The sequence below is a fragment of the Grampus griseus genome, assembly GCF_964374135.1.
Source record: "Grampus griseus genome assembly, chromosome: 3".
Lineage (NCBI taxonomy): Eukaryota > Metazoa > Chordata > Mammalia > Artiodactyla > Delphinidae > Grampus > Grampus griseus.
Window position 1 is genome coordinate 93,211,969 of NC_139019.1, and position 24,992 is coordinate 93,236,960.

The 24,992-nt window shown below is 37.6% G+C and overlaps 1 protein-coding gene across 1 annotated transcript in view; it reads left to right on the forward strand.

The window, feature by feature from the left end:
- Nucleotides 1–24,992, forward strand: part of KCNN2 (potassium calcium-activated channel subfamily N member 2) — a gene marked incomplete at its 5' end in the record, with an annotated part of 183,692 nt that overhangs the window by 134,538 nt on the left and 24,162 nt on the right. Inside the window, 2 exons of the mRNA XM_082652031.1 lie at nucleotides 3,866–4,007; nucleotides 23,060–23,170. Of these exons, the coding sequence (XP_082508157.1) occupies nucleotides 3,866–4,007; nucleotides 23,060–23,170 (253 nt within the window). The remainder of the gene's footprint in view (nucleotides 1–3,865; nucleotides 4,008–23,059; nucleotides 23,171–24,992) is intronic.

Here is a 24,992-nt window from a genome sequence, read left to right on the forward strand (position 1 = left end):
ATATTTTAATTAAACAAGCATTCATATTCATTAGAATTTGAATTTTGCCATGTAAGTTATTTCTTCAAGTCTTTCCCAGAATAGCTCCCCTTGTGGAGAAGGTTGGAATTGTCTGAGTAAGTTTGTGACGTGAACTTAAACTGTAAGAAACGTTTTGAAAATTTTTAACCATTTAAATTGTATATACTAATCATTCGCAGTGGTGTGACTCTGGCACAAATTCAAAACCTGGAAGTGTTCTAAGTGAAAACGTCATCCTGTTGATAAGTCTAATATTTGTTTCTGAGTTGCCAAGAAAGAACCCTTTATTGTTCTAATAGTAGGTAATGTGGTCCTAATTACCTGCCTCTTCTTGACTAGTCATGACTAAGTATACCTGAATGTAACAAAAACATGAGTATGAAATGTTATTTTTCCATTCTGAGCCATTTTTCAGGTAGGTTAATTATTTATTAAGCAAAAAAGATAATTTACCATTGAACCCCAAGCCCTTAAATACCAACTCCTAGAAAGATATTTGTTTCTAATTAGGCCCTTCAATACAGCTTTACAGTATCTGACCCAATATAACATGCATAACATATAACAAATAATAACTGAATGATATAATGGCATAATACTTGAGAATGGTGAAGAGTTTAATGAGGATGGAAGCAATTTGTATTTAAATTGTATTTAAAACTTGTGTACTTATCAAATGTAGGTAACTAAAGGAGAGTCAGTGAATGCTTTTTATTGTAACTTTCAAAGTCATTTACTGCTCTAAACTTTGAAAACCAAATCAAAGTGCTTCAGGAAGAACAGATGAGAAAGACTTTCACACCCTTGCCAAAGTTGAGAAGATTTACCTGTGGGCACCAGCAGTGAAGGTGCCCCTTTAAAGACCTTTGTTTACAATATGAAATCTCAAACTCCTCTTTGTAGTTGCTCTACCAAAGGAACACCATGTGCCTAGAGATGTGTTCTGGTCACTAGCGATGTAGCAATAACTTGAGGTTATCACTCAGACGTGGTCACATTTTCTAAGTGGGTAGTGATTGAGGACACTTTGTTGATATAGAAAGGGTGAAGAGTATAGTTTTTTCAGCCAGAAAGGTTGTCCATGTCTTAAAACATCAATGTAAAATGAGAAAATGAAAGTCAAGTGTTGAACACATAGTGAGGGCTCAACACATATTTCATATGCACCAGGGAATTAGGGCCATTGGCTCTTATACGTATCAAATCTTTGTGTAAATCATGATTTGTTAAGAAGAAACTTTGTCTCACAATTAAAGGTTGAATAGGCCATGAAACTTTTGCCTCCCCTCTCTCACGTAGCCCACACCCACACCAGGGTAATGTATTCCCTGTTTCAGGCAACTGCTTGATGAGGACTATTCATAGAAAGCCCCAATACCATGAGTGGGTTATTCATCCAAAGCTTACTTCTAAGGGTCTTGTTTGAAATAAAAACCACATGGCCCCATGGAAGCCTCATCACACAGGCATAGCAGGCTCCCCGAGCAGTCCACAGAGCCTGGTAGCTCATGTTGTAGCCGAACTACAGCATGGATCGTGTCACCCTAATCCTATGTGCATGTTATTTAACAGTTTCTCAGAGGAAATGCACTCATCTGGCTTCCTTAAAAGCTAGGAATTGATCTTGTTTTTAAATTATAGTTGATTTACAATGTTTTGTTAGTTTCAGGTGTACAGCGAAGTGATTCAGATAAATATATATTCTTTTCATATATATATACACACATATCTAGATTCTTTTTCAGATTCTTTTCCATTATAGGTTATTACAAGATATTGAATATAGTACCCTGTAGTATACAATAGGTCCTTGTTGTTTATTTATTTTATGTATATTAGTGTATATCTGTTAATCCCAAACTCTTAATTTACCCCTCCCCTTTGTTAACCATAAATTTGTTTTCTATGTCTGGTTTTTTTGTAAATAAGTTCATTTGTATCATTTTCTTAGATTCCACATATAAGTGATATCAGATGATATTTGTCTTCCTCTGACTTACTTCACTTAGTATGAGAATCTCTGGGTCCATCCATGTTGCTCCAAATGGCATTATTTCATTCTTTTTTTAAGGCTGAGTAATACGAGTACATCTTGACCTTCCTTTTGGCAATGACAGCCTCTCCACCCAGCCATCCTGGGAAGAGGGGACTCTGCATCTAAGTCATAGTGGCAGTTCCCTGGGGTAGAATGGTGGAGGTTGCTGCCCTCCCATCACCAGGGAATCACAGGATGCCCCTCAGCAGGGCTGGCTGCCTGTGTGTGTGCCCTTCCATTTTCTTTTTGAAGATACGGTGATGCCGTCACTCTTCCTTACTCTGGGGTTCCACTCACTCCAGGCAGAGGTTTCTCTTTCCCTAGACCAAAGTAGCAAAAAATACCATTTCTTAGTTCTCTCTTCTTTGTTAGAAAACAAAGGTACCAAAGTGTTAAGCATAGGTCTTTCTGTATCCAAAGACAGAGGCAAGATCCACAGTCTCCCCTTCAGAGGTATGATACTGCAGAGGAAAGCTTATACTCTATAAACTTCCTGCACTTTGGGCTATAGATGCAGAAGCCTTGGAATGATATGAAGAACAGAAAAAAAAAGAGGGAGAGAATGCACTGGCCCAATGTAGGTTGTATATGGGATCAATCCTGGGGCTCGGGTCATGGGGCAGCCTCCTTGCCTCCACAGCTCTGGCTACACAGACATATCGTCGAGCTGAAAGGCAGGACTGAGTGAGTGCAAGCTAGGGGATTATCAGCATGCTTTGGAGAGCAAGAAATAAGGAAGGGAAAGCCATCCCCAGTGGTATCTGGGAGCTGGGAAGAAAGGGTGGTCCTTACAGAAGTTGGATGAAGAGCAGGGAATGTTTCTAGTGACCAGAGAGAGTCTGGGGTGTGACTGCCATGGAGGAGGGCTACTCTGCCCCATGACTACACAGAGCATGCATCCAGGGCAAGTTTCTCTAAAGTAACAACTTGCATGGCCTCACAGTTGTATGCATGGTGGATAATAGTGCCCCACGATGGGCCAGGGTTACTGTTTCACATTGATAATTCAAGCAAAATTTTATATCTGTTTCTGATATAAAAATCCTTCTTCTCATTAGAAAAATTTGACACCTCATAGAATAATGAGGATAAACTGCATCCCTCTCCCTCTTTTTGACTATAAACTCTTTGTGTGTATCTGGTGAGGTAATAACTTATATTAAGCTCCAGTTCTGGGCATGGATTATGCAATCAAAGGTACATTTTCCATCTTCAAGGAGGATGGCTAGTACAGGACCTCCAGGTAGACAGTTACAATGTAGTCCTGTGATGGAGGAATATATGGGGTACTGAGGGAGCCCCAGAAATGGGCTGGGAGGAGCGTAGATAGAAGAGGCTCCCACCTGAACTTATTTTGAAAGATGACTAGGAGTTGGCCCAATAAGAAATAAAGGTAGCAAAGGGAACACCGAGGCTCCTTTTGGTACAAAGGTGAGGAGGGAGATCGGGGCACTGCATATTGTTCCACCAGCTGGGCACATCAGTGGGCATCAAGGAAGGATGAGATGTGAGCAAGGCCAAAGCAGGATTCAAAGATAAATGTGCGTTAATCAACTTAAACCAGTGAGAAAAGCAATTTTTATATTTTACAGTTTCTCTTTCAGATTATTTTTAAAGTTGAGAAATTCTGATGTCTTTCAGATTGCTTAGGTAGAACTCCAATTTTATTTATAATAATGAGCTTTGAAAACCTCTAAATACAGCATTTTATAGACGCTATTAGTAAATTCACTGTATTGAATCAAACTGCCCTTGGAAGCCCTACTCTAGATTAATTATGAAGGACTGGCTTTGTTTGCTATTTTTCAGGTACCATGATCAACAGGATGTTACTAGCAACTTCCTTGGAGCAATGTGGTTGATATCAATAACTTTTCTCTCCATTGGTTATGGTGACATGGTACCTAACACATACTGTGGGAAAGGAGTCTGTTTGCTCACTGGAATTATGGTAAGTGTCTTTTCACTTTCTGTCTCTTTGATGAACACTCAAGAAAGTACTTTAGACCATTCCATCCATGTGCATAAGTCATAGTATGCTACTTCAATTTCCAAACATCAGGAAGGCAGCATCAATAAATCAGTTCTCTGTTCAGAGAGAACATCAACAGTTCTCATCGTAATTCTCTTCATTGTGAAGCTCCATTGAGGACAGAGTGCTGCTAGAATGCTCTTTGTGGGCTGTGTGCTAATTTGATGAGCAAATCTGATCTTAGAGCTTCAGCTTCAAGGTCGGAAGTTCTTTGTTTAAGTCTGAGTTCTGCCATTTCCTATTAGCCATGTGAACTTGAGTGAAATCCTCTTCTCTGAAATGTACTTCTCTCATCTGTAAAATGTGGACCATAATAACTATCTTGCAATGTGTTGAACGGTTGAAGAATTACATTTTTTTTCCAATTATGTAATAAGATAATATTTATCACTTTAACAAATACTTGAGTGCCGATTATGGCGCTGGCCTAGCAACTGAGAATATAGCAGGAAAGGGATGAACTGTCTCTGTCCTGCCTTCATGGAGCTTACAGGGGAATGCCTACTTTTTAAAATAATTAACAAATCATTGTTATTTACATTTGTGACAAGTATGTGAGGAAGTAAGATTTCTGATCAGATTCGGGGGGACTGAGGGAGAAGAATGGGATCTACTAAGAGAAATAAATTCCTGGAAAGTTGACTTTTAAACTGAGGTGGGAAGGGTAGGTAGCCAGGCAAAGTGGGGGGAAGGCAGGGCATTCCAGGAAGAGGAAATAATTTATTTGAAGAGAGTGAGGCAAGGAGGAGCTTGGTACGTTGATGTAAGGCCACCAGGCCAGGAGTGTACAGAGTAAAGAGGAAAAGTGGCATGAGGCTGGGGGTGGGAGGCCAGATCTTGGGGATCTCTTGAGTGAGGTTTGCTGCCTGTGGTGATGTGTCACTCTTCTGGGACACCTAGCAGGCTGAGACATGTTCCTTGCCCCTTACACACTATGATGTGGCCAGGGTTGGTGTGTACCGTTTGTTTTAGATGTCTGAAAATGAAAGGCTAGCAAATTGTCTAAAATTTATTATTATGTGGTGTGAACTTTGAAATGTCTAAGCCAGATGCACCACTTTTAGTGACATAGGTTCTTATCTTCTTTTTATCATTGGATTACAGCAAAGAGCATTATCCTGATACTTGTTTGGTTCCTGCCTGCAGAAGGATGTGAACTAGTACTGGAAGCTCCTTAGTCAGGAAATTCCCAGAATGTCTGAAGTTAGGCATCTCTGCCCAACGCCTTCATTGTGTCCACCCACAAGTTGGCAGGAGAGGAACAGGCTCCCCATGCGAGGGCCTTTGAATGGTAGCCAGGGCAGTGTGTACCCTTGTAGCAGCTGCCTAGGAAGATTGTTCCAAGAGTCAGAACTAGCTGGAAGGACTGAGTGCCCATGACATACATAGAGTGGGAACATTCTTCTCCCACTTAGTAGCACTGAATAGCTAGATGTGAAAATAAAACCTGGGGGGCTAATTTTAAGGTTACAATAGTAACAAGATGACCATTCGTGGAAAATATAATGTGGGGTCATAATGTAACATTGTTTGCTTGTAAAAGAAAAGTACAGTTTTGTGAATTTTAGTGATTTTTTTTTCATTAAAATTGGTATGGTCCTTTATGTTTACTCTTGGATCACTTCCTTTTTCCTCAAAAGATAGCATTTTATTATATAGTATAATGCTTTGGGAAATAAAATTTGCATGGATGTATTTTTGGAGGGCCCATAACAAGCCCACAAGGGACATGAATGATGCTATTTATAAACACAGAACTGGTAATTGCAGAGTCTTTCCCCTTATGCTTCTTAGAAACAATTTCCTTGGTTTTGCTTTTTGGCAAGATACCTCCCTTTTATTCTTGAATCAGGTATGACTCAGGGTTTATGCAAACCTCTTCATTTGCCATGGATCAGAGCCAAGTTTGAGGTTAACCTTGCCTGGATCTTGTAATACTTTTATCTTTCCTTGATTTTTTTCTCTGTCCCTAATGTCTCAAGAACAGCTCCTGCAAAATCTCATCTGATGGCACAAATTTTATATTTAGTTCATTGAACTACTTCCTTGCTTAGATGTCACTGGTGATCCTAGTTTATTTTTAGAAAATATTTTATAAGCCACTTTTAATCTATATGGACACAAAAATGTTATATGCAGTGAAATTTACAGTGACTTCACTGCTGTCCTCTAAGCTCATGGTGAAAACAGTCCCTCTGTCCTTAAGCTGAGGAGCTCCATTCCATCTCCCTCTTAAGGAACAGACATTTCTTAATTGACCCAATCAAAAATTGTTTACTTGCATATAGAGAAATTGGGTGCTCTTTGACTAGCCTAATTGAAATACTGTGTAGAGTTGCATTGTCTCTATCCATCGGCCAAATAAATTCCCACAGAGGCAGGCCACAGAGCAGTCTTCTGGGGGTGAGCTTCTGGGAATTGGTTATATCCCATGTAAATTTCCTGGGGATGAAGAGCCTATGTATTGCAGTTACCTAGAAACTATTACAGAGAGTGGCTGACGAATATAGTTTCCTAAGACATAAATTTTTTTCAGAGTCTATAGAAAAGGTTAGTTTCCTTTAGATGAACTGTGTTTCTCTTTTGTGAGACAATTTTTTTTTTTTTTTTTTTTTTTTTTTTTGCTTTTGATATCAGGAAGTTTAAATACCCGTTTGTTACTTTGGGATTGTCTAAGCTAGATATGACTTTTTTAAAAAAATTTCAGGCTTTTTTTTTTTCTTTTTCCTTTTTTTTTTTTCTATCTTTTTCCAGCCTATTCTCCCTGGGACTTTTGCAATGCATGTTTAGGTAAAATACATATTGTCACATTTCTCATGAGTCATCTCTCTGGCCTTTAATAAATTGTGAAAAAGAAACGCAATTCACAATACTCCTGGGAGAGCACAGGGTCATCCCTGAATCATCTTGTGTATTGTCTCTGAAGTACTATGATTCTTTATGTTCTTTTATATTTCAATTTTCTTGTTCTTGTGTTTAGGAAATTTTGATAGAATTTATACCTTTATGTGTTTTTTTTTTTTCACTTTGAAGAAAAATACAGTTGATCTGAATGCTAATACCTACAAAGCTTTCCTATTTCAAAAATGTAGACATCAAGAAATTAGCACTGCATTATTTCTTCATAAAGCTAATGAATTATGTCATAGGATCATCTTAGATGTTCACATTTCATTGGTAAAAACTCAAAATTAAAATGTAATTTAAAATTTTTAAATAGCTTAATTTATGTCATGAGTTATATTTTTGGGAGCCAAGGACATTAAGATTTAGGACATTTCAGCCATGGTCTTGGCAGAAATATATTGTTAAACCATGAGGAGAGAGAGTTTTCCAGAATATTTCTAAGAGAGAAACAAATGGTCTTATCAAAAAATAACTTCTCCTTGCCTGAAATGTAAATTGTAAATCCAAGACAATCATGCAAAGCTTTTTAAATGAGTTTTAGGTTGTGTTTACAATGCTATACATAGATGATTATGAAAATACTAAAACAAGTGGACTTCATATACTGAAATGCCTGAACAAGAATTCCATTGTGATAGATCAAACAAGTCAAGTAGAAATTTTTCTTTTACCAAGACCTAACTAATATTAGAGCTTAAGAGACAAAGATCTCTTCCTTTCCCCTGGGTATTATTTTAAAAACCTAAGATCATAGGATTGCCTAATAGACAAGGTCCCTCATTACCCTTCAAGAGAAAACTATAATGGTTGCAATTACTTACTTTTTCCTTATTCTTCTATCCTTCCTCTTTTTTAAAAAATGTTATTGAAATATAGTTGTTTTACAACGTTGTATTAATTTCTTCTGTACAGCACAGTGACTCAGTTATACATAATATATATTTTTTCATATTCTTTTTCCTTTATGGTTTGTCACAGGATATTGAATATAGTATAGTTCCCTATGTTATACAGTAGAATCTTGTTGTTTACCGATCCTATATATAATAGTTTGCCTCTACTAATCCCAAACTCCCAATTCTTCCCTCCCCTATCCCACCCGCCTTGGCAACCAAAAGTTCGTTCTCTATGTCTGTGAGTCGGTTTTTGTTTTATAGATATGTTGATTTGTGTGGTATCTTAGATTCCACATGTGGTATCATATGGTACTTGTCTTTTTCTTTCTGACTCACTTTGCTTAGTATGATAATCTCTAGGTCCATCCATGTTGCTGCAAATGGCATTATTTCATTCTTCTTTATGGCTTAGTAGTATTCCATTGTGTGTGTGTGTGTGTGTGTGTATATATATATACCACATCTTCTTTATCCATTCATCTGTTGATGGACATTTAGGTTGTTTCCATGTCTTTGCTATTGTAAATAGTGCTGCTATGAACCTAGGGGTACTTGTATCTTTTTGAATTATAGTTTTGTCTGGTTATATGCCCAGGAGTGGGATTGCTGGATCATATGGCAACTCTACTTTTAGTTTTCTGAGGAACTTCCATACTGTTTTCCATAGTGGCTGCACCAACTTACATTCCCACCAACAATGTAGGAGGGTTCCGTTTTCTCCAGACCCTCTGCAGCATTTGTTATTTGTAGACTTTTTAATAATGGCCATTCTGACTGGTGTGAGGTGGTACCTCATTGTAGCTTTGATTTGCATTTCTCTAATAATTAGTGATGTTGAGCATCTTTTTCGTGTGCCTGTTGGCCATCTGTATGTCTTCTTTGGAGAAATGTCTATTTAGGTCTTCTGCCCATTTTTTGATTGGGTTGTTTAGTTTTTTTTGGAGATTAAGCCCTTGTTGGTGACATCATTTTCAAATATTTTCTCCCATTCCGTAGGTTTTTTCATTTTGTTTATAGTTTCCTTTGCTGTGCAATGGCTTGTAAGTTTGATTAGGTCCATTTGCTTATTTTTGTTTTTATGTCTTTTGCCTTGGAAGGCTGACCCAAGAAAACATTGGTACAATTTATGTCAGAGACTGTTTTGCCTATGTTCTCTTCTAGGAGTTTTATGGTGTCTTGTCTTATATTTTAGGTCTTTGAGCCATTTTGAGTTTATTTTTGTGTACGGTGTGAGCGTGGGTCCTAACTTCATTGATTTACATGGGGCTGTCCAACTTTCACAACACCACTTGCTGAAGAGACTGTCTTTTCTCCATTGTATATTCTTGCCTCCTTTGTTGAAGATTAATCATTTATAGGTGTGCAGGTTTATTTCTGGGCTCTCTATTATGTTCCATTTATCTGTATGTCTGTTTCTGTGCCAATACCTTGCTGTTTTGATTACTATAGCCTTGTAGTATCATCTTAAGTCTGGGAGGTTTATGCCTCCAGCTTTGTTCTTTTTCCTCGGGATTGCTTTGGCAATTCTGGGTCTTTTATGATTCCATATAAATTTTAGAATTATTTGCTCTATTTCTGTGAAAAATGTCATGGGTAATTTAATAGGGATCACATTGAATCTGTAGATTGCTTTGGGTAGTATGCTCATTTTAATAGTATTAATTCTTTCAATCCAAGAGCATGGGATAGCTTTCCATTTCTTTGAATCATCTTTAATTTCCTGTATTAATGCTGTGTAGTTCTCAGCATATAAGTCTTTCATGTCCTTGGTGAGATTTATTCCTAAGTATTTTTTTTGGTGCAATTTTAAAAGGGATTGCTAGTTTGCATTCCCTTTCTTATATTTCATTATTAGTGTAAAGAAATGCAACCAATTTCTGTATGTTAATGTTGTATCCTGCTACCTTGCTGAATTAGCTTATCAGTTTTAGTAGTTTTTGTGTGGAGTCTTCAAGGTTTTCTATATATATTATCATGTTATCTGCATAATGACAATTTTACCTCTTCCCTACGAAACTGAATAACTTTTATTTCTTTTTCTTGTCTGATTGCTGTGGCTAGGACTTCCACTACAGTGTTGAAGAGAAGTGGTGAGAGTGGGTATCCTTGTCTTGTTCCAGATTTTAGCAGGAAGGCTTTCATCTTTTCACCATTGTGTATTATACTGCCTGTGGGTTTGTCATAAATAGCTTTTATGTTGAGATATGTTCCCTCTATACCCACTTTCATAAGGGTTTTTATCATGAATAGATGCTGAATTTTATCAAATGTTTTTTTCTGCATTTGTTGAGATGATCATGTGGTTTTTGTCTTTTCTTTTGTTGATGTGGTGTATCACATTGATCGATTTGTGTGTGTTGAACCATCCTTGTGAACCTGGGATGAATCCCACTTGGTCGTGGTGTATGACATTTCTTATGTGCTGTTGGATTCACTTTGCTAATATTTTGTTCAGAATTGTTGCATCTATATTCATCAAAGATATTGGCCTGTAATTTTCTTTGTTGTTACTGTTTTTGTCTGGTTTTGGCGTCAGGGTAATCCTGGCTTCATAGAATGTCTTTGGGAGTATTCCTTCATCTTCAATCTTTTGGAAGAGTTTGAAAGGAATCAGTATAAGTTTTTCTTTGTATATTTGGTAGAATTTCCCAGTGAAACCATCTGGTCCTGAACTTTTGTTTGTAGCGAGTTTTTTTATTACTGATTCGATTTCATTTCTAGTGATTGGTCTGTTCAAGTTATCTATTTCTTCTTGATTCAGTTTTGGTGGGCTGTATGTTTCTAGAAAGTTGTTTATTTTTTTGAAGTTGTCAAATTTGTTGGCATATAATTGTTCATAGTATTCTCATGTTTTTTTGTATTTCTACTGTATCTGTTGTGATTTCTCCTCTTTGATTTCTTATTTTATTTATTTATTTAGGTCATCTCTCTTTCTTCATGGTGAGCCTAGCCAGAGGTTTGTAAATTTTCTTACCGTTTCAAAGAACGAGCTCTTGGTTTTATTAATTTCTTCTATAGTTTTTAAATCTCTATTTTATTTACTTCCTCGCTGATCTTTATTATCTCCTTCCTTCTGCTGACTTTAGGTTTTGTTTATCATTCATTTTATAATTCTTTTAGATGGGTTAGATTGTTTGAGATTTTTCTTGTTTCTTAAGGAAGACCTGTATTACTATGAACTTCCCTCTAAGAATTGCCTTTGCTGCATGCCATGGATTTTGTATGGTTGTGTTTTCATTGTCATTTGCCTCAAGGTATTTTTTAATTTCTTCTTTGATTTCATCATTGACCCATTGGTTTTATAGTAGCATGTTGTTTAGTCTCCATGTAATTGGTTTTTTTTCTCATTTCTGTGGTTGATTTCTAGTTTCATGCCATTATGGTCAGAAAAGATGCTTGAAGTCATTTCTGTACTCTTCAATTTGCTGAGGCTTGTTTTGTGCCCAAGTATGTGGTCAATCCTAGAGAATGTTCCATGTGCACTTGTACAGAATGTGTATTCTGCTTTTTTTGGATGTAATGTCCTAATTAAGTCTAACTGTTATGTTGTATCATTTAAGATCTCTGTTGCCTTATTGATTTTCTCTGTTGAATATCTATCTTTTGATGTGAGTGGGGTGTTAAAGTCTCCTACTATTATTGTATTCCTGTCAATTTCTCCCTTTATGTCTGTTAGTATTTGTTTTATGTATTCGAGTGTACGTATATTGGGTGCATATATATTGACAAGTGTAATATTCTCTCCTTGTATTGATCTTTTTATCATTATATAGTGTCCTTCTTTATCTTTCTTTATAGCCTTTGTTTTAAAGTCTATTTTGTCTGATATAAGCATTGTGCCCCCCCCCCACTTTCTTGTCCTTTCCATTTGCATGAAATATCTTTTTCCATCCCCTCACTTTTAATTTATCTGTGCTTTGCCCTAAAGTGTGTCTCTTGTAGGCAGCATATTGTAGGATCTTGTTTTTTTATCCAGTCTACCACTCTGTGTCTTTTGATTGGAGCATTTAGTCCATTGACATTTAAGGTAATTATTGATAGATATGTATTTATTGCCATTTTAACCTTGTTTTTCCATTGATTTTGTATTTCTTCTTTGTCCCTTTCTTTTTCTTTTTGTTTTTCCTTTTGTAGTTTAATGATTTTCTTTTGTATTATGCTTATGTTCTCTTCTTTTTGGTTTTTGTGACTCTATTGTATGTTTTTGATTTGTGGTTGCTGTGTTTAAGTATGATAACCCCTTCCTATATCTACTTGCTTTATACTGGTAGTCATATAGCCTCAAACACATTCTAGAAAAAAAAAATCTACATTTTCTTATTCTTTTCCCCCACATTTTATGATTTTGATGTCCTATTTTGGATCTTCATTTTCATCCTTTTTCTGTTCATTGTGGTTATTGCTTTCACAGAATTTTTTTGATTTTTTTAATCTGTGTACTGTCTTATTTAAGTGATTTACTTTCCAATTGTGATTTTCTCTTTTCTACAGATTCTTGCTACTTTTCTATTTAAAGAAGACCTTTCCATATTTTCTTTAGGGTAGGTTTAGTATTGCTGTATTCTTTTAGTTTTTACTTGTCTAAAAAATTCTTTATTTCTCCATCTATTCTAAATGATAATCTTGCTGGGTAGAGTATCCTAGGTTGCAGATTTTTCCCTTTTAGGACTTTGAATATATCTTGTTACTCCCTTCTGGCCTGCATCATTTCTGTAGAGAAATCCGCTAATAGCCTTATGGGGGGTTGCCTTGCAATTAATTATTTGTTTTTCTCTTGCTGCCTTTAGAATCCTCTTTAACTTTTGCCATTTTTATTATAATATATCTTGGTGTAGGTCTATTTGGGTTTATCTTGTTCAGGACCCTCTGTGCTTCCTGTATCTGGATATCTGTTTCCTTCTTTAGTTTTGGGAAGTTTTCAGCCATAATTTCTTCAAATACATTTTCAATTCTCTATTCTCTTTCTGGGATCTCTATTATGTGTAGATTGGCATGCTCTATGTTATCCCATAGGTCTCCTATACTGCTTTCTTTCTGTTTTCATTTGGGTTTCTGTCTGCTGTCCTGATTGGGTGATTTCCATTATTCTATCTTCTAGATCACTAATTTGTTCTTCTGCATTATGCATTCTGCTATTCATAGCCTTTAGTTCAGCTTTTGTTTCTTCAAATGAATTCTCTAATTTTTCTTGGCTCCTCCTTATAGTTTCTAGTTCCTTTTTACAGTAATCTGCATTTCTGTCAATAGCCTTTCTTAATTCCTTCAGATTTTTCATTATCTCCTTTTTGAACTCGATGACTATTAGACTGAAGAGAGCTGTTTCATTGTTTGTTCTTTCAGGGGAATTATCTCGACCTTTTAATTGGGAGTGGTTTCTCTGCTTTCATTTTACTTATATTTCTGTTGCTCTATGAGTTTAGGAAGAACAATTATCTACTGTGGTCTTGGAGGACTATTTTTATGTGGGAACGTCCCTGTGTAGCCTGCATGTCAACTCATTAATATTTTTCGGTGTGAAGGCTGTTTTTAGTATGGATGACTGCCACCTCTTTCCTGAGTGTACTCTGGCCATTATCCCCTTGATAGGAGGTGTGACTGACGTTGTGGTGACCAGAGCCTGCACTGGATATTGAGCAGGGCCTCCTCTTTGCTCTGTGGCTGTCACTGACCTGTCCAGGGCAGAGTCTGCTCCCTAGTTGTTGGAGTAGAAGCCCCCAGCTCCATTTCTGAGCTGCATTTCTGATATGCAGGGTGAGGTGGGCGGGATTGGAGTGCTCCCATGGGGAGAGAAGCCACTGAGTATTCCTCCACTGGGCCTGTTCACCTGTGAGCATACTCTGCTATGTCACTTTCATCCATTAAGCAGGCTCACAAAGCACACTGTTGTTAGCACTGCCCTTGGCCCCTATGTAACCATGGGTATGCTGACTATCAGCCCTGGTGCTTCTCAGTCTTTGTTTTTCACAAAGCCACCAGCACAGGGCTGCTGAAGTCAGGTCCCAGGACTGCAGTCATCACACACCTGGACCCACTGTGGGAGCTATGGAGGCATCTCAGACCCTGGCCCAGCCCAGCCCCCATGTGTACGTGCCCACAAAGCCCACAGCTGCTAAGGCCAGACCCGTCCCAGCCATGGGAGCACCAGTTGTCCGTTCAGATGTTCCACAGGCACTGCATTTACAAAGCCAGCTGCGGAGGTGTGAATCTGCAGTTTGCATAGCCGTGGGCAAAGATTTCAGCTCTGCTTCCTAAATTGCACAGCCCCTTTCGTCCTACCCCATTACTTGGAGATCTTTCTTGTCCTTTCAGATGTTTGAGGTGTTCTGCTAGTGTTCAGTAGGTGTTCTGTGAGAAATCTTCCATTTGTACATGTATTCTTGATGTATTTGTGGGAAGAGATGAGTTCCATGTCCTACTACTCCACCATCTTGATTCCGATCCCCTATCCTTCCACTTTTTGAGGAGGTGCTGAGGATTTATTGTTTTGGATGTCATAATAAACTCTGGGATGAAGTTTAAATGGCTTTATCCTTTTGGTTGAAGGCAGGCAAATAACAGTGTTACATCATGGTGTCTTAGCTTTTTGTCAGTACCAGCTAGTTTCTCAGTATCTCCAACTTTATAATAAAGTAATTGATTTGCTTAGCATTTAAAAAGTTACCCTATCTACCATTTTATATCTGTACATAAAGATACAACACAAGGGCTTCCCTGGTGGCGCAGTGGTTGAGAGCCCGCCTGCTGATGCAGGGGACACGGGTTCGTGCCCCGGTCCGGGAAGATCCCACATGCCACGGAGCGGCTGGGCCCGTGAGCCATGGCCGCTGAGCCTGCGCGGCCGGAGCCAGTGCCCCATAACGGGAGAGGCCACAACAGTGAGAGGCCCGCGTACCACAAAAAAAAAAAAAGATACAACACAAGCTGAATGCTATCATTTTTCCTTACCTATGGGTATATATGTTTGTTTCAAGAGTAGAATACAGCCTCATTAGTAAGAGTATCTCTAGTCTTATATTAAAATGAAAATCATTCATTTTTAATTTTTGCTTCTCTACTTTTGTAAAATTATGACATCTCCTGTTGGCCCTTTAACTATTTAGAGTATGGATGACTGCATTTTTTGGCATAAATTATTTTTAAATATGGAGTAATATCTGCACAGTCCTAGGGATACTGGTTATTATCTGATAAGTGGTCCTCTACTGATAGTGACCTGTAAACCCTAGATTTCAACAAGTCCACTATGTATTCCTCAACAAAAGTGAAGTGACTTCAGATATGACCAATTTAAGCTTCTTCCATCCCATCAGTAATTCTGTATAAACAAAAGCAATGCATAAAGGTTTTCCACTTTGTAATAATTTAAAAATCACACCAGTTAATTTTTTTAATTTTATTCAGGGAGCAAAAATAAAACAGTAATCACTTTTTTACACCACATTAGGATAAGAACACTTCATAATTGTCATCATCAAATTTACCAGGTATCAAAGAGTCTTGATTTAAGGTCACATGGCATCTCAGTCAATTGTCAGAGTTCAGTAGTTTTCACCCTGAAGGGTAGTAACACTACCGTGTTAATTCAATCAGAAGATATTCCAAAAGAGAGCCATAAATTAGCCAGAGCTTATAGTAAGAGAATGACTGGTATTAAAGAAGGCTAAACCTAAAGTATGATTATATTCCTGCTACTTCCTGTCTTTGCATTTAAGGATTACTTTTACCCTGCCAGTAGAAGTAGGAGCCCTGAAAAACTAGACTAGAGCCATTCCTTGGTGTTGCATGTGTGAATAAGGAAAAAAAAAAAATCTCAGGATCTTTTATATGTCTTGTACAATTTGATATGAGGTGTTTAATATCAAATAATAACCTTGAAGAGGTTTTTACCTTACTTTTTGTTTTTTGGTACTTTCTGGCATGTTCATTGAATCTCATCAAATAAAGCCTCACTGAAGAGAGCGTATCTTTAAATTCTTAGCATAATTTCTGTTTTGTGCAGAGCAGCTGGAGGGGATGATGGGCCTTTTCAGTCCTAAAGCTAAATTCCCCACCATTGCCCTAAGCAGACCTTCACTTCTCCCCAAGAAAATTTCTGAAGAAATAAGACAGCTGCTTTTTTCCAGGTACAGGCAAATATAGCTGAAAGTTGTTGTGACCTTCTAGTATTCGACTCATATTGTCTCTACAATTCCACCTACATTTTCTAAACTATCAGCACTTTGAATTGGCAGAGCTGCCCTTCCTGTCTCTGAAACGCGTGCGCTCACATTGGCACCATTGCTAATAAGGAGATTTAAACCTGAGGATGACTCATTGTTAATGACCTGTCTTATGTACCACTTCCTCTTTCCAGCCACCAGAGCACACAAGGAGCTAAACAAGCAAATGACTCTAAAGGAGAGTTGGGGTTCCTAAACCCAGGTTTTATCACTGAACTCAAAAACCCACACACACCTTCTCCCCTCTTCCTTAGGATGAGAACGTTTTAACTGACCTCTGCCCTCCTATCAACAATACAGTTGACCCTTGATCAACACCAGTTTGAACTGCCTGGATCCACTTATTGCAGATATTTTTCAGTAGTAAATTCTGTAGTACTACACAATCCATGGTTGATTGAATTCACTGCTATGGAGGGCCCACTGTAAGTTATACTCGGCTTTTCAACAACAAGGAGGGTGGGCATCCCTAACCCCCTTCTTGTTCAAGGGCCAACTGTATTTGAAGATACTCAGAGGGAATTTATCTTCAAAGTTATCTTGAATGTTGTTTATTTTCATAACCTAAAGAGATCTTGTAAAACTCCAATGGGATATTATAGTGAAGCTGAATGTTTTATAGAATCCTTCTTACTTGCCAGAAATGCTTGTTTTATGTATCTTTATGAAAGAATAATTGTCAGGCAAGTGCACTAAAAAAGGTATTTATTGTTCTAGGATATTGAATCAGTCAACCCCAGGGACAAAAACATGGGTAATGTTTTCAAGTACTCATTTTACCTTCCCTTTGAAGAACAAGTTAATATTTTAAAATGCAAGTTAATCTTTAACTTAGGTGCATTTTCAGTAGAAAGCATGATTTTTTCAAAATATGTTAAGAAATTGTCATTAGTGCTAGGCAATCAATCAGCTATCAAACTAAAGTTTGGCCTTTTAAGAGCTATTGTAAGACCCAGGATGATAATTAATTTAACACTGGAATAATTGGAACTTTAGCAGTTTTTGGCAGAGTGCTTCTCTGTGATGGTGAGTATTCTGGAATTTCCCCCCAAATTATAAATTTTATTATTATTATGTTGAATCTTTGGCAGATGCTTTTTTAAATAAGAAAAGAATCAAAACCTTTCCCCGGTGTGCTATTAAAGGAATTTCCCTCTCCATAGCCTTGTGTATTAAGTTATTAAAGCTTGATCCCAAAGTGGTATTTCAAAATCATTCTTAAAAGTGTTAGTAGGATCAGCATCACCAGTGATCTAAAGTAAAAATATGTCACTTCTCTGAATTTTTCAAACACTGTGTGATGAATGATCTTGGGGAAAACGAGCTGCTTGAACTTCTTTTAAATTCTAGGGACCGACATGGCTTTCATTATATGTGCTATATTAGAGAAGAATACAACAGAGAAGGGCACTACATCTTAATTTATTTTTTTTTATTGAAGTAGAGTTGATTTACAACGTTGTGCTAATTTCTGCTGTACAAAAGTCACTCAGTTATACACGTATATACATTCTTTTTCATATTCTTTTTCATTATGGTTTAACACAGGTTATTGAATATAGTTCCCTGTACTATACAGTAGGGACCTGGTTGTTTATCCATTCTAAATGTAACAGTTTATATCTACTAAACTCAAACTCCCAGTCCATCCCTCTCCCTCCCCACCTCCCCGTTGGCAACCACAAGTCCGATGTCTATGTCTGTGAGTCTGTTTCTGTTTTGTAGATAGGTTCATTTGTCCCATATTTTAGATTCCACATATAAGTGATATCATATAGTATTTCTCTTTCTCTGTCAGACTTCACTCAGTATGATGATCTCTAGTTGCATCCATGTTGCTGCAAATGGCATTATTTCATTCTTTTTTATGGCTGAGTAATATTCCATTGTATATATATATATATATATATATATATATATATATATATATATATATACCACATCTTCTTTATCCATTCCTCTGTCGATGGACATTTAGGCTGTTCCCATGTCTTGGCTATTGCAAATAGTGCTGCTGTGAACATATGGGTGCATGTATCTTTTTGAATGTAGTTCTGTGTGGATACATGCCCAGGAATGGGATTGCTGGATCATATGGCAACTCTAGTTTTTTTAAGAACCTGCATACTCTTGTCTGTAGTGGTTGTACCAATTTACATTCCCACCAACAGTGTAGGAGGGTTCCTTTTTCTTCACACCCTCTCCAGCATTTGTCATTTGTAGACTTTTTGGCCGTTCTGACTGGTGTGAGGCGATACCTCATTGTAGTTTTAATTTGCATTTCTCTAATAATTAGTGATGTTGAGCATCTTTTCATGTGACTCTTGGTCATCTGTATGTTTTCTTTGGAGAAATGTCTATTTAGGTGTTCTGCCCACTTTTTCAATTGAGTCGTTTTTTTTTTTCTTTTGGCTGCATTGGGTCTTTGTTGCTGTGCATGGGCTTTCTCTAGTTGCAGCAAGTGGGGGCTACTATTCATTGCAGTGCGCGGGCTTCTCATTGTGGTGACTTCTCTTGTTGCGGAGCATGGGCTCTAGGCACGTGGGCTCAGTAGTTGTGGCTCGTGGGCTCTAGAGCACAGGCTCAGTAGCTGTGGTACATGGGCTTATTTGCTCATGGCCAGTGGGATCTTCCCGGACCAGGGCTTGAACCTGTGTCCCCTGCATTGACAGGTGAATTCTTAACCACTGTGCCACCAGGGAAGTCCCTGGTTTTTTGATATTGAGTTGTATGAGCTGTTCATATATTTTGGAGATTAAGCCCTTGTCGGTCGCATTGTTTACAAATATTTTCTCCCATTCTGTAGATTGTCTCTTTTTTTTACAGTTTCGTTTGCTATGCAGGCACTGCATTTTAATTTGGCAGCATCTAAGACTCTCCAGGTGTTGGGATTCGACTATAGCTTATGCGTTCTGATTGTCATTTGTCTGTTCACTTTGATCTGGCACAACGAGCATTAATACTTACTTATCTTTTCTAAGGACAAGGCCTCTCTCCCCCCCTCCTCCTCTCTCTCTTGCAACATCTAATTTGTTAGAAGGAAAGATGATAAACTAGCCAAGGAAAACCTAAACCTTTGACTTTAATGTATTGGCGTCATAAACACCATGTTTTGTTTTGTTTTTTATTTAGTTTTTCGTTGTCTGAGCATCTTGAAGTGGCAAGTTAGTGATTTGCTTAGCTTTTTCTTAATAACATAAATGAAATGAGAGAAAAGTAACCAGGATACATTTTCTGACTTTGGTAAAAGGACTATGACTCATCTGGTTAAAGGCATGCAGGGATCTTAATTTCAGAGAATAACATATGTTAGTCCCAACTGTTTCTATATCCATTGTGATCATGACAAGATTTGGAGAAAATGTTGTAAAAGCATATTTACTTTCATTCTATTCATTTTATGGAACAGAATAGTCCAGGAAATAGACACTGAGTGGACAATAACATCATGCCATTACTTAAATTACTATAACAATTAATGTGTTGGCAGGAACTTACCTTGCACCTTTCAGGGGTAAGCCAGCTTCATTTTGCATAACTCTAAAAGTTTTTTTTTTAAGTTACTTTTTTGAAACCTGATTCTATACATATCAAGTCTTCTTATGATTTATTAAGAACCTGGGGAGGTGTAAGACTTACATATAAGGAGTAATGGACTTTGAAGAAAAAGAGGTTTCTAAGTGGCTCTTGGGGTACAATTTAAAGGGTACAGTTAAGATAATGGAGTGAGGGATATAGGCAATGGTTTCACTAATTACTTAACTGTCAGATTCACTTGCTTCTCTAGTTTACAACAGAGGTAATCATTTAATACACAAGACTTTGGTGAGCTAGAGAACACTCAGCAAGAAATGGGCTGGCAGTGGGAAAAAATATCACTCAAGAATAAGCACAAATAAAAAATCAACTTCCAAAGGCTCGTGATACCAGTGATTTTCCACTCCTGTTGGGATTTTGATTTCTTTCCAGAAGAATTGCAGCAGTGGCCTCCTGCCAAAGGAGAACAATATTCAGCTTATAGTGCCAACTGCCACTTATAGCTATCTCTCCAGTGGTAGAAGCCCCTCAGATTTTTATATCTGCTGCTTATTAAAAAGCTCTTGACTTTCCCTTGGCTCACTGATCGAGGAATGCCTGGGAGCCTACATACAACAGGTGATCCCGTTTCTGTCAAACAAATGCCATCACACTGTGGGTAGGTACAGAAGGCTAGCCTGGGTGGCCACTGATTCCTTCCACCAATTCAGGCTAGCCTCTCATCAGTATACTGTAACTTATTTAGATTTTGCGGCACGTGTCTGAAAGTCAACATAATAGGTGTAGATGCTTCCAAAGGCCATTCTTTTCTTTCATTGGTATCCAGCCATAAAAATCACTTGCTTTCATTGTCTGTACACAGCCCAAAATATCAAGATAGCTATCACACAGCCCATACATTTCTGACCTTGTCCTCTCTGTCCTCTTCCTTTATGCTCCTTGTTTATCAGAATGTCTTCATAAGTGAAATGACTCTGGTAAGAACCTTTACCTCGTGTTTAAATGAGAAAGTAAGTAATGGAGTTTGCCATTTCCTTTCCATATCATCCTTCACTTAAAGCAGTGACTTTGTGTTGGAATCACATGGAGAGCTTTAAAAGATTCTAGTCACATTTAAGTTTAAAAAACACTGATTTAAAAGTTGCACCAGTTACAAAATAAGAATAATGTTTTGCCTTATTTTGGTAACCATATTCCTCAATTTTTAAACATTCATACTCTTAAGAGTATTTGTTTTGCTTTGAAATACAGTGCTTCATATTGTGTCATGAATATGGAAGTGACCACAAGTAAGAATATATGTGATCTTACGTATACAGAAAAGTATTATGAGATGAGGTAAAGGGTGGGAAATATACCAATGCTACTCTGAGTTCATAATTGAATAATCACTTACTCTGCCTTAATTGCCTCATCTCCAAAATCTGAAGGTTAAACCAGGTAGGTCTAATACCTTCTGGCTTCTTTCTCTGATCCTATCATCAGTACCACTTCATTTCTGAGGATACTGATTTCTCCATAGAGCTAGGTGGAAGGGGATATTTAAACCCTCTGGAAATATTATATTTAAACAGTATCAACTTACTAATAAGGCCATGTTTCTATGATTGTAATTATCCGGTTGTAGCAAGACAGGGCAAGTGTATTTATTTTCTCCCTTTCTCCTCAGTCTTGTCCCTCCTGCCAGATTTGTTGCAACAACTCATTCAGTGAGACCAAAGATTCCTTCTTTGGTTAGTAACTGAATGGCTGAATTACATTTATCAATTCAAATGGAGATGATTATAATTAATTATTTAATAAAACAAAAGTAAGTACGAAGAAAGATCATTTTCCTAGATTGAGTTTTTTTAAGGTTAATAAAGATATGTAAAGGTTAGGTTAGACGTTTTCTTAAACTACAAACTGTTGTCATTTTTGAAATGTGTAAGCATTTGTTTGTATAAGTAATATGTATTCATTGTAGAAAATGTGGACTCTTCGGGAAAGCACAAAGAACTAAATAACTTACTGGTATTCCAACCACTGAGAGAGATGCTCTTTTCACAGCTGGGCTTATTTCTTTGCTTCACAAATATGAATTCCTTTTAAAAAATAAAATTAGGAGCAAATTATGTATACAAGTTTCTGACTTGCTTGTTTAAATATCATATTGTCTTTAAATATTATAGATATAAAAATATATTCATAATATATTAGGGAAATGCTATAAGTAATAACCATTCCCTCAAACTTAGATATAACTCATGATTTTGAGACCTATTGGGAATGAGGAAAACCAGGTTACCTTGTGCGAATTTGAGACTCTTGGATGGCTATACAGTGAGCATCCTAATCATCTTAGCTAACGTAAAAGGGATGCTATTTAAAAGTAGTTTAAAAGGATTCCAGTCTGTTGAAAGATCCCCATATATTGTAAAGTCTCATTGTTTGCGGCCCTATTCTGTGGGTCCTGCCTGTGCCCTGTGGCTCGTTGTCTGCCTACTGAGATGGCTAGGCAATCTTGATTCTCTGTGGTCCTCCCAAGGTTGAGATTCTGTCTGGAGATCTGGACTTCCTCGCCTGGACCCTCCTGTAGGTGCCCCAGCCTTGCCTCCTGACCCTGCATGTAGTCACTGGTCTTTCAACCAAGAAGACCCCATACCTCACAACTTGGAATGCATGCACCTTGATCTTGGAGCAGGAAGGCTTTAATCTCTGGGGCACCATGCAGTGTCACACGACTCTTCCTAAGAGATCAGCACAATAGCCTATAATTCATAAAAGGACCACTGTTGAGTTTTTCAAAATAAAGGTAGCCCATTCCTTTCTTCATGCTGGTAAACCTCTGGAACAGTAAGGCTGTTATCCCTGACCTTCAGCACTTCACGTATGTCTGTTGTCCAGGTTCAGATCACTGTGATCCTTTCTGTTCTGCATGTGAACACGTTTGAAGTTGTGCACATAATGCATCAGTTTCCATCCCTGGCTTTTCACAGTTGATAGCCCTGAAGACCTGCTGGTCTTATCTTCACAGAAGATTATAGAATATTATTTTTAGAGAATAATTATTTCCTCTCTGTGCATTTATGCTAATCACTAGTTTGTATATCCATGTATAACTGATTTGCTCTGTTTTTAAGTCCCTGAAAATTCAGCAAGTTGCTGTTTTACCATTTATTTCTTTTGATTAAAATGTGTTTGATACAAACACATTTGTTCTTAGTTCACCTATTTTAAGTTTTTTACCATCAAGCTAAAGGCATGTTACTTGTTCGTATTGGCCATGCGGTTTCTGTCATATTGATGGAAGACACTGATAACTATCTGAAGATTAAAAACTGTAGTAATGTACTTAGTACAAAACATTGTTTAATGTGCTTGAGACCAAAAATAATAACTCTTCAGGGTTCTTTTCTCTCCTGGTTTTCAGGGTGCTGGTTGCACAGCCCTGGTGGTAGCTGTGGTCGCAAGGAAGCTGGAACTTACCAAAGCAGAAAAGCACGTGCACAACTTCATGATGGACACTCAACTGACAAAAAGAGTAAGTTACCACCCTTGTATCTCCAAGGGGAATATTAGTGTTTTTTCTTTCTTTGGTTTAAATTTTCATTTTATTTTATGTTGGAGTACATAGTTGATTTACAATGTTGTGTTAGTTTCAGGTGTTCAGCATAGTGATTTAGTTATACATACACATATACCTATTCTTTTTCAGATTCTTTTCCCACATAGGTTATTACAGAATAATGAGTAAAGTTCCCTGTGCTATACAGTAGGTCCTTGTTGTTTATCTGTTTTATACATAGTAGTATGTATATGTTAATCCCAAACCCTTAATTTATCCCCTCCCACCCCTTTCCCCTTTGGTAACCATAAGTTTGTTTTCGAAATCTGTGAGTCTGTTTCTGTTTTGTACATAAATTCATTTGTATGGGGGCTTCCCTGGTGGCGCAGTGGTTGAGAGTCCACCTGCTGATGCAGGGGACGCGTAACGCAAAAAAAAAAAATTCATTTGTATCATTTTTTTATATTCCACGTATGTGACATCTATGGTATTTGTCTTTGACTTACTTCACTTAGTATGAGAATCTCTAGGTCCATCCATGTTGCTGCAAATGGCATTATTTCATTCTTTCTTATGGCTGAATAATATTTCATTGTATATATGTACCACATCATCTTTTTTTTTTTTTTTTTTTTTTTTTGCGGTACACGGGCCTCTCACTGTTGTGGCCTCTCCCGTTGCGGAGCACAGGCTCCGGACGTGCAGGCTCAGTGGCCATGGCTCACGGGCCCAGCCGCTCCACGGCATGTGGGACCTTCCCGGACCAGAGCACGAACCCGAGTCCCCTGCATCGGCAGGCGGACTCTCAACCACTGTGCCACCAGGGAAGCCCCCACATCATCTTTATCCATTCATCTGTAGATGGACATTTAGGTTGCTTCCATGTCTTGGCTATCGTAAACAGGGCTGAAATGAACATTGGGGTGCATGTATCCTTTCGAACCGTGGTTTTCTCCAGATATATGCCTAGGAGTGGGATTGCTGGATCTTATGATAGCTCTATTTTTAGCTTTTTAAGGAACTTCCGTACTGTTCTCCAAAGTAGCTGCACCAATTCACATTCTCACCAACAGTGTAGGAGGGTTCCCTTTCCTCCACACTGTCTCCAGCATTTTTTGTTTGTAGATTTTCTGATGATGCCCATTCTGACTGGTGTGATAACTCATTGTAGTTTTGATTTGCATTTCTCTAATACTTAGTGATGTTGAGCATCTTTTCATGTGCCTCCTGGCCATCTGTATGTCTTCTTTGGAGAAATGTCTACTTAGGTCTTCTGCCCATTTTTGGATTGGCTTTTTGTTGAGTTGTATGAGCTGTTTGTATATTTTGGAGATTAAGACCTTTGTCAGTCGCATCATTTGCAAATATTTTCTCCCATTCTGTGTGTTGTCTTTTCGTTTTGTTTATGGTTTCCTTTGCTGTGAAAAAGCTTTTAAGTGTAATTTGGTCCATTTGTTTATCTTGTTTTCATTTTCATTACTCTAGGAGGTGGATCCTAAGAGATATTGCTGCAATTTTTGTCAAGGAGTGTTCTACGTTTTCCTGGAAGAGTTCTATGGTATTTGGTCTTACATTTAGGTCTCTAATCCATTTTGAGCTTATTTTTGTGTACAGTGTTACAGAAAGTTCTAATTTCAGTCTTTTACATGTAGCTGTCCAGTTTTCCCAGCACCACTTATTGAAGAGACTGTCTTTTCTCTATTGTATATTCTTGTCTCCTTATTGTAGATTAATTGAACATAGGTGTGTGGGTTTATTTCTGGGCTTTCTATCCTGTTCTGTTGATCTATATTTCTGT